This window comes from Cebus imitator, unplaced genomic scaffold (assembly GCF_001604975.1).
Source record: "Cebus imitator isolate Cc_AM_T3 unplaced genomic scaffold, Cebus_imitator-1.0 Scaffold555, whole genome shotgun sequence".
Taxonomy (NCBI): domain Eukaryota; kingdom Metazoa; phylum Chordata; class Mammalia; order Primates; family Cebidae; genus Cebus; species Cebus imitator.
In genome coordinates, this window is record NW_016107870.1 from 504,711 (window position 1) to 514,973 (window position 10,263).

Here is a 10,263-nt window from a genome sequence, read left to right on the forward strand (position 1 = left end):
TCAGTGAGTGAATGAATGAAAGACTAAGCCATTGAACTCATCAGTGAGTGAATGAATGAAAGAATAAGCCATTGAACTCATCAGTGAGTGAATGAGTGAAGGAGCGAATGAGTGAGTTAGTGAATGAGGAATGAATGGGCAAGTGAAGGAGTGAGAATGAATGAGTGAATGAATGAATGAACAGATGAACAAAACAGTGAGTGAGCAAGTGCAGGGGTGAATTAATGAATGAGTGAATGAATGGCTGGATGAGTGACCAAATGAATGAATCAGTGAGTGAGCAACTTCAGGAGGTGACCAGCGTATCTGCTGTCGGGCCCTCAGTGGGGCCGGGTATGAATCAGGAGCCAACACTGCCTAGAGACCCCACCCCAAGGTCAAGGGCCACTGGCCTGGTGGGGACACAGCAGGAGGGGCCGCCGCAGGTACCTGACAGTGAGTAGCCCCCGAGGCTGCTCTCGCTGGGCCGGACGAGGAAGGCCCCTGGTTCGTTGGGTGGGGAGAGGAGCAGCTCCTGGGCCTGGGTCCGGCTGACCCCACTGAAGTACCAGCTGCAAAAAGCAGGTGTGGGGTCACCTTGCAGGCCCCTCAGCCAGTGGCCCTCCACGCTGTCCCCCATGCTGGCGGCAGGGCTGAGCCCGGCCTCTCAGGGAGAAAATGCCCCTGTGACAGCCAGGGTCTGCACTGCCTCAGCCTCCAGGGCCGGCCCCATCCTCCTGCCCAGCCCTGAGCGTCCTCACCTTGGCCATGGGCTATCTGTTAGCCCTGCTGGGGTTGACCTCCAGTTCCCTGTTCATAAAGTGACCACCAGCCCCAGCCACAGGCAACAATCAGCTCTGGCCACAGGCCACCAAACTCCCAGCTTCACTGAGCCCCTGTGAGGACCAGAGCTGAGGCCTGATGAGCTGCCCTAAAGCACTGCTGGGCTATAGGTGTGGCTGCACAGGGCCACAGGCACCACCTGCTGGACACGGCCCACCTGGCTCTGGCAGTTGGCTGCTGGGGTGGCCCACGCAGGGCTCTGTCCTGAGGACGCAGCCTAAGCCAGGCTGGGGCGGCCAGTGGGCGGCTGCACGGGTGCTGGGCGAACATTCAAAGCATCCTGCATCCCACGCTGAAGAACTGTGCCCAGTACAGGACAGCCCCAAGCCTATTGGACTCTGTCCAAAGAGACGCTCCCTCCAAAAAGCCAGGTGCAGGTGAGACCGCTCTGAACACAGTGGCAGGGAGCTCCCGAGCCCCCACTCCTCAGATGCCCAAACACGGGGAGCCCACACCCGGGTGTCGGGGGCGGGGCCTGCTGGGGCTCCCCTGTCCAGGTGGGCCACCCACTAAGTCACATGTACTTATTCCTGGGAGCCAGAGACACCCTTGGAAGGAAGACAGAAATGCCCAAGGCCCCACTCCACGGAGCATCTCTGCTTCCCAAGGCCAGGGCGGGGACTCCACCCCTGACTCAGCTTCCCACCCTGGAGCCTCCACTTCCGGGAGCTTCCTGGGACCCAGAGAGGGATGCCTGCCACTCCCCCACCCCAGGGCAGCACCAGAAGGAGGAAGCACAGTGAGCAGGTCTCAGGGTGGGGCTGAGGCCACCTGGGGAGTGGGATTAGGAGAGGACACAAGGCCAGCCTCAGAGTCCACGAAAGATTCAGGGCCGGGGCACAGCCGTGCCATCCTGGGCAGACGTGGCTGCTGGGACTGGGCAGGAGGGAGGATACCGTCTGGCACCCCTGCTCTGGGGACCTGGGGGGCCATGGGGCCAGCAGGAATAGAAACCGACGTGGCCAGGGCCATGGGGCTGGGCTGAGGTTGGAGGGAACGGGCAAAGCCGGAGGCAGAGAGGTGCTGGACCGGGGATGGAGAGGTGGCGTTCGGAGACGCTGGTGGTAAAACTCGAAGGCTGGACGTACCAACACATGGTACGGCACCTGGGTGGGGTCAGAGGGTGGACGTGGGTCCCCCGACATGAAACTCAGTGGGGCAACAGTCTTCGGGGAAGCTCACAGACACATTCTGGGCCAAGGGACAGCCCAGAGGCTGCCCATGTCTGTCCACATAGCTCCTCCTGCAGCTGGGGCCCCTGCCCTCTGGGGTCTGTTGGCAGGGAGACAAAACCCCCTCAGGTGAGAAGGGACCCAGGTCCCTCCCAGCACTGTGGGGTTATGGGGGTGAGACAGGTGTTTTCCCTACACATCACCAGCCTCCTCTGAAGCCCATATCAGGGCTTGGGGGTAGGGGGCGGGCCCTGCACGTGTTCTGAGATGCAGGGATGTGCCTGGGGTCTCCCCCTGGGGTGTGGGGCCGGGTGTCTGGGGCTAATGACAGCTGAGCGTGGTTAGTCGTTTAATCTCCAGCCCAGGCAAATAGTCATTATCTTTACCTATGGACAGCCCTGCCCTGCCCAGCCCTGCCCTGCCCAGCCCTGCCCACCCCAGCCCTTCCTGCCCCAGCCCTACCTGGCCCAGAGCCCTCCAGGAACTGCCCAAGGGGTCTGTCCCCATACCTGGGGTGACTGTGAGCCCCTTCCCGTCACAATGGCTGCTTGCCCCCAACCACTGCTCAGGGCAAGTGGGGCAAGTGTGGGGTGAGGGCCTGGGGTCCCTCAGAAGGCATCTCCCTGTGACTCCAGCATCACCCACCACATGCAGCCCCAGAACCATCTGTGAGTGCCAAGGGGCCCCAGGAGGCTGGAAGTGGCCCGAGGCCAAGGCTGGCCCCAGAGGTCTGCAGGGCTCAGGCCTGGCTGGGCTGGACACAGGACCAAGGCAGCTGCCCAGAGCAACCCCACTGGGCATCTCCACTCGGGGCAATCTGCCAGCCCTCTGCTCACGTGGCCTCACCCAGAGCTCCTGGAGCAGGCCCACTGTCTCACCTGGTGCCTCCCAGCCCCTGTCCTCCAAGCAGGGACCTCTCCGTGAACACTGGACTCCCTGTTGAGGGCGGGAGGGCCTGGCCAGCTGGGCAGGGTCCTGGAGTCACCGCCTGCTGGGTGCCCGGCTGGTCCAGCTCTTGTGCCCAGACCTGACCCCTCCTGCTGGAGCGACCTCTCCCTCTCGGCACTGCCGTCTTCCTGCCCCACCTGCCGCCCAGTGCCCATAAACTGTCCCTGAATGAATACCAGGATGAACGAATGAATGAACAGACAGCCATGGACACGCGATTTCCAGCCAAAGTCCATGGGCCCCAGCCTGGGGCGGGCAGGCTCTGGCTCCGATGGGAGGTACTCACGGTTGGTCTGAGAGCGGCTCCGGAGAGGCTTCGGCAACGCAGGTGATGGGCACGAGCCCCGCGCTGGGCTGGCCCGAGAGCCTGCGCGCAAAGGTGCAGCCGCCCTCATCCTCCCCGAGGGCGCAGAGCCCGTCCCCGCGGCGGACACTCGGCTTCCCGCCGCGCCGCGCCCTGAAGTCGTAGAGCGCGCGGAAGAGCTGCGGGCGCGGCGCGGGGGGGCTGCGGGGCGCGGGCGCGGGCGTGGGGTCGGCCTCGGGGTCCGGCTCGCCACCCGCCGGCCAGATTTTGTCCCAGAAGAAGGACAGGAAGGCCAGCCGCCTCCTGAGGAAGGGCTCCATGACCCCCGGGGTCACCACGCTGGGCCCATGGCCTCGCCGGCCGCCGCCATGGAGCCCCGAGGGCGCAGGAGGAACTGGCGGCGCCGGTGTCCAGCGCTCCCTGCGCCGCGTCCCCAGCCGGCACCTGCCCGTGGGGCGACGGGGACCCCGGCCCTGTGGTCACTCGGAGGCCCCCGCAAGGAGGCACACGGGGCGTTCGGGCCGGGCGTGGGGCGCAGGGCGGACACCCTGCCTCGGGCGCACCGACGGCCCCTGCACTTCTCCACCTCCAGGCGTCCCGCGAGCGCTGGATCCCCTCCCAGACCCACCGGCTGAGGGAGGCGAGGGCTGGGGCGGGGCGGGCTCCGGGAGGGGCCGCGGAGGGCGGGGCGGGCGGTGCCAGCTTCTCTCCCGCCCTCGCAAGGCCCAGGCAGGCGGGTGACTGTCCAGCCGGGCCTGGCCCTTGCCCACGGACCCCACAAGCCCGGCAGCCCCGCGCCCGCAGAGAAGGAGAGTCCAGGGAGGGCGATGCTGTCCACCACCTGCGTGGTTGCCAAGCCCGAGCCGCACTTACTGAAAATTTCCTGCTTATTTCAATGTTGCCCGGATATTTTTACACCTGATATCAGCCCCACACAGGCTCTGCGCTGAGTCTGCAGAGGCCCCAGGACAGGCGCTTGAGGGGCTCTCAGCACCCCGGCTTTCATGCTGTAAACAAGATGCTGCTTGCAGGGAGCTCGGCCTCAGGGCCGGCTTCCAGATGCCCCACGATGCCCAGTGACTGGCTTCTGGGCCAGTCAATGCCCAGGAGATACCCAGAGGCCACTCTGGGGAAGTGGAGGCTGGGGTACGAGCAGGGAGGCCAGCACATGGGGAAGGGGTGGCGGGCAAGCCCCTAGCTGGGACCTCTCCCTGGACGGTGTCAAGCCCTACATGCTGAAGCAAACCCTTGCCCACCCAGGCAGGTCCCCAAGACAGGGCAGGGTTGGGTTGGGGGAGTGAATCCCAGCAGAGCCAGGTCTAGGGTGGGGTCCTGAGGCAGGGGGTTGGGGTGGGGGCCCATTTGCAGTCTCTCCTCCCGCCGGCCCCCCTCCGGCTCCTGAGTGGGTTGGGGGGGCATCTCCAGTCTCTCTCCTCCCGCCGGCCTCCCCTCCGGGCCCTGAGGGAGAGTAGGGGTGGGAGCTGTCTGCAGTCTCTCACTCCTCTCGCCAACTTCCCAGCAGCCCCTTCAGCCCCTGGGTGGCCTTCATGGACCTCACGCCCGCCCGTCCCCACATCTCACACCCATCAATGCCCCACTACATGTGTGTGGTGGAACGCATCCATCCAACAGGGTGACCAGTGTCCAGCTGATGACAAGCCCTCTCACGCCTGCCTGTCCTGGAGCTGCAAACCGACTTCTCGGCAACCTCGCGTCTGGGGACTGGCCTGTGCATTGTGGGGTGGCAGTGACACCCGTGGGCTGGCTCTCGGCACCCCAGGGCCAAGCTGTGTCCCTGGCTGAGAGCCTGGAGCCAGCAGAGGCCCCGAGAGGCTGGACATCACCAGGCTTGGGCAGGCTCTGCCCCATAGAGAGGCATCCTTTGGCGGGGGGGTGGTGTTCAGAAATTCGAATAATTATAAATCCTGAATTGGGGGTCTTGCAGGGGCCCCGAAGCCGATGCCCACCACCTTCTCCTCCAGCACACGTGCAAGTGGGGTTTTCGCTGACCAGTTTCTTTCCTTTTACTTTTTTTTGAAACAGGGTCTCACTCTGTTGCCCAGGCTGGAGTGCAGTGGCGCCATCACGGCTCTTAGCCTCCATCTCCTGGGCACAAGCGATCCTCCTGCCTCAGCCTCCTAAGTAGCTGGGACTACAGGTGTGCACCTCCACACCCAGATGCATTTTTTATTATTTGTAGAGATGGGATCTCCCTTTTCCCAGGCTGGCTTTGAATTCTTGGCCTCATGTGATGCTCCGGCCTCCCACAGTGCTGGGACTACAGGCGTGTGCCACCACGCTCAGCAATCAGTTCTCCTAAACCCTCCCTAGGACGTTGCCCCTCCCTCCTAGAACGCCAAGGCTGCACAGCTCCAGGGAGGCCTCTCAGGGCATGGGAGGCTCCCGTGCGCACCACACCGGGGTCAGCTATTCAGGGCACTGAATGCAGACTCCTTCTGGACACTCCCTGTCCCTTAGAGCCACGGGATCGGGGCACAGACTCAGCACATTCCACGCCCAGCTGGAGCCACAGCCAGGCCTGGCCGTCAGGGTGAGGGCCCCGTTGGGCCTCTGCCCAAGCGTATCTCACCCCCGCTGCGTCATCCGCCTACAGATCAGCTCCCAGCGTCCTCCCCGTCTTCCCCTCCTTGTACCTGCCACCCTTGCACCGCACACATGCCGGGGTGAACACAGTCGGCAGGCAGCCAAGGCCGGCTTCATCCAGCTCCTCCCTAGCGGTCCTCAGAATCCTCAACCCCACAGGCCCAGCTGCCCCGTCTGCTGACTTCCAAGTTGTGCCCAAATGCCCACCCCTTCCTCACCTCACCGCCTGGTGCAGCACAGCCCAGTGTAGGGCCCCAGGACAGGTGTCCAGGTCAACAGCGCCTTCCCTGCCTGCTGGGCACTCCCCCGTGACCTCACCTCCTCCCTCAGCCCTAACAGGGAGGTGGCAGAGGGGAGTGAGGAAAGGGGCCACGGTCAGAAGACTGGGGCTTGGCCTGGGAAGGTTGCCCACGCCTGCAATGCCAGAATTTGGGAAGGCCAAGCAGGAGGATCGCTTGAGCCCAGGGTTCAAGACCAGCCTGGGCAACACAGTCAGACCCCCCCCACCCGCCGTCTCTATTTTTTTTAAAAAAAGAAAAGGCCAGGAGTGGTGACTCACACCTGTAATCCTAGCACTTTGGGAGGCTGAGGTGGGTGGACCACCTGAGGTCAGGAGTTCAAGACCAGCCTGGCCAATATGGTGAAACCCTATCTCTGCTAAAATACACAAATTAGCTGATCATGATGGCAGGAGCCTGTATAATCCCAGCTACTTGGGAGGCTGAGAAGGGAGAATCGCTTGAACCCAGGAGACGGTGGTTGCAGTGAGCCAAGATCAAGCCACTGCACTCCAGCCTGGGCAGCTAAATGAGACTCCATCTCAAAAAAATAAAAAGAAAGACAGAAAAAAAGACCAGGGCTGGAGTCCTGCTCTCAGACTCACTGGCCACATGACCTTGGGCACACAGTGCTGAACCGCCCCATGCCTCAGTTTCCCCATCTTAGCACTGAGCTTACAACAGCTGTGAGGACACAGATCAGGAGGATGGGGTGCAGGGCAACCCCAACCAGGTCTGTGTGTCTGGAGGACACAGCTCTGAGGGTGTCAGTGGTCACAGTGCACCCTCCTCCCCAACGACTGTGGCCTCACTAACCCAGCCTTCACCATCCTCAGGCCCAGGGAGGCTCTGTCCACCAGGGACGCCAGACCCAAAGTGCTCACTGCCCATGCCCTTGTGGCCACAAACAGGGCTGGGAGCGACTGAACCCAGAGCTGATCCTGGCACCCTGAAGCACTGCCAAGCAATGAAAAGAAGGAACTGTGGGCGCCCGCACGGAGGGGGTTATGCTGAGCTCAGGAAGTCCATCCCAAGGCTGCATACTGAAGGCCCATGTGGATAGAACATTCTTTTTTTTTTTTTTTTTTTTTTTTTGAGACGGAGTTTCGCTCTTGTTACCCAGGCTGGAGTGCAATGGCGCGATCTCGGCTCACCGCAACCTCCGCCTCCTGGGTTCAGGCAATTCTCCTGCCCCAGCCTCCTGAGTCGCTGGGATTACAGGCACACGCCACCATGCCCAGCTAATTTTTTGTATTTTTAGTAGAGACGGGGTTTCACCATGTTGACCAGGATGGTCTCGATCTCTTGACCTCGTGATCCACCCGCCTCAGCCTCCCACAGTGCTGGGATTACAGGCTTGAGCCACCGCGCCCGGCCCAATAGAACATTCTTGAAATGATGAGACAGAGACGGAGAGACGGGCGGCAGGAAGCACGTGGCCATAAAGAACCTGTCAGGCCTCCTGGCGTGGCACCGCGCTGCGTCTGCACCGGCATCAGGGTCCTGGTGTGATCGCGCACAGCAGGCCTGCAAGATCCTCCCATGGGAGGTTGCGTGGAGGGAAACGGGCCCTCTGTGTTACAACCGCGGCTGAAGTTACAATTGTCTCAAAATTAAAAGTTTAATTTTATTATTATTATTACTATTTTTGAGACAGGTCTCTCTGTCTTACTGCACCCAGGCTGGAGTGTAGTGCTGCGATCTCGGCTCACTGCAACCTCCACCTGCTGGGTTCAAGGGATTCTCCTACCTCAGCCTTCCACGTAGCTGGGATTACAGGCACGCGCCACCACAACCGTCTATTTTTTGTGTTTTTAGTAGAGATGGGGTCTCACCTTGTTGACCAGCTGGTCTCGAACTCCTGACCTTAGGTGATCTGCCTGCCTTGGCCTCCCAAAATGCTGGAATTACAGGCGTGAGCCACTGCACCCAGCCATTATTATTCTTTTTAGAGACAGGGTCTCCCTCTGTTCCCCAGGCTGGAGTGCAGTGGTACCATCTCAGCTCCCTGCAGCCTCGCCCTCCCAGGCTCAGGTGATCCTCCAGCCTCAGCCTTTCAAGCAGCTGGGACCACAGGTGCACACCACCACACCCAGCTAATTTTTAAAATTATTTGTAGAGACAGGAGTCTCTCTATCTTGCCCAGGCTGGACTCAAACTCCTGGCCTCAAGGGATCCTCTCACCTTGGCCTCTCAAAGTGCTGGGATTATGGGCCTGAGCCACTGAGCCCAGACAAAAGTTTAATTTTTAAAAATTGGATGGGAAATCAGAAATCGAAAGCGGGTAGGATGGAGCCCAGGAGAGGGCAGAGGTCTGGGACCTGCCTGACCCCAGAAGAGGAGGGGGGCTGCTCTGCTTCTCTGTGGGTGGACTGCGGGGCTGGGGGTAAGGGGTCAGACAGCACCCCCTTCTCCAAACAACCCAGCTTTGAGCCCTAAATAACAGTAACAACAATATTGAGTTCCAGCCCAGGCAGGGAGGGCAGGGCAGAAACAGCACCCAACAGGACTGGGCACGGGGCTCATACCTGTGATCCCACAGGATCTGAGACGCAGGTGGAGGATCACATGAGCTCGGGGGGTGGAGGCTGCAGTGAGTGGGTGACAGGGCAAGACCCCATTTCAAAAGAAACACCCACACGCATCCGCTTCCTCCCAGGCCTAAACCCTGGGGCCTCCCCACACCAAGGGAAAGTTCTTCCAGGGTGGGGTCACCAGAGGAGGGGGGAGGCTCAGGTGGCAGAACAGCCTGGGAGGGACTCAGGGACGTCCATCCTGGGAGAGGCCCCAACACTGACCTCTCTGGGGGTGGAGACGAAGAGGATGGAAAGGGCATCCTCTTCCAGCATCTTCCTGAAGGTGAAGCAGGTGCCCCTTGGGGTGTCTGAGACTGACTGTGACCCTAGGAGACCCCCCAGCTAGCTGGAGGGTGCTGTGGGGGAAGGGGAGGATCCCAGAGGCCTTGAGCCCAACTGAACGGACACGGATGGGACCAGATGGGCCTCAGAGGTTCTCTGCAGGCCTCTCTGGAGCTATGGAGACCCCATTTATCCACAGTCAGGTCGGGGCCCGAGCTTGGGCAGCCCCTTTCGGAAGGAGCCTGCGGTGGGCCGACCCTGTGGTGGGAGGAGCCCATGGTGGGAGGACGCTGTAGTGGGAGGAGCCAGTGGTGGGAGGGGCCATGGTGGGAGGGGCCGTGGTGGGAGGAGCCCCCTGGTGGGAGGAGCCTGTTGTGGAAGGAGCCCCACGTGGGGCGGAGGCTTGGTGGGGCGGGGACTTGGGGGCGGAGCCTCGGTGGGAGGAGCCTCGGGTGGAAGAAGCCCACCCCGGTGGCGGGGAGCCTTGGTGGGGCGGGGCCTTGGGGCGGAGCCTTGGTGGGAGGAGCCTCGGTGGGAGGAGCCTGTGGTAGGAGGTGCCCGCGGCGGGCGGGGCCGCTCCTCTCCCTGTCCGGGCACTGGGTGGTCCATCCGCCCGCCAGGTCACTGGTCCCTTCCTCTCTCCCAAATTCCTCCGAGGGATTCCCGAGGATTGCGCCCGGATTGAGGGATTGGGGAGGAACCCCCCCCCAGTCACCCGCGGCTCCTGCGCCCCGCCGGAAGCCGGGGAGGGGTGCGTGGCGAGCGCTGTGCCCGCGGAAGGGCTCCGGGACGGGCGTCTTTCAGGAGGAGCCGCACTTGGAGCCCGGCTCTCGGACCAGCCACCTGCGGTGGCCCCCCAGGTCGGGGACGCGGGCCCCCAGAAGTCTAGGGCTCCCCAGCAAGCGAAGCGTCTGGAAGATTCCTGGGATCGGGGTCCTGGGTCCCCGCCCCCGGGCCGCAGCGTCACAAAGGCCCTGGTCCCCGGGGCAACCCGCAGAGCACCCGCGAGGGAGGCTGGACTCTGGGAAGTCCGCCCGGCTCGGCTTCGGAGGCAGGGCAAGTGGGCCGGGCCTGGGGCGGTGGCGGAGGCTGTGAGAGGAGGGCGGGGGTCTCGGAAAGGAAGGGGCAGGGGCGGGCAGAGTGCAGGGGAGGTGGGCCCGGGCCTGGGAGCCGAGGGCAGTGGAGTGGAAGGGGGAGGGCGCGGGGACCTGGTGGTCCTGGGGAGGCGGGCCTGGCACCGGGGGTGTGTTGGAACCAGGATGGTCTCAGAACCGCCT

At 62.7% G+C, this 10,263-nt stretch overlaps 1 protein-coding gene across 1 annotated transcript in view; it reads right to left on the reverse strand.

Moving 5' to 3' along the window:
• Window positions 1–3,774, reverse strand: part of SRMS (src-related kinase lacking C-terminal regulatory tyrosine and N-terminal myristylation sites) — a 7,585-nt gene extending 3,811 nt beyond the window's left edge. Inside the window, exons 1-2 of the mRNA XM_017515728.2 lie at window positions 3,229–3,774; window positions 430–551 (exon numbers count right to left, since the gene is read on the reverse strand). Coding sequence (XP_017371217.1) covers window positions 430–551; window positions 3,229–3,566 — 460 coding nt within the window. The 5' untranslated portion in view covers window positions 3,567–3,774. The remainder of the gene's footprint in view (window positions 1–429; window positions 552–3,228) is intronic.
• Between the last annotated feature and the right edge of the window lie 6,489 nt (window positions 3,775–10,263).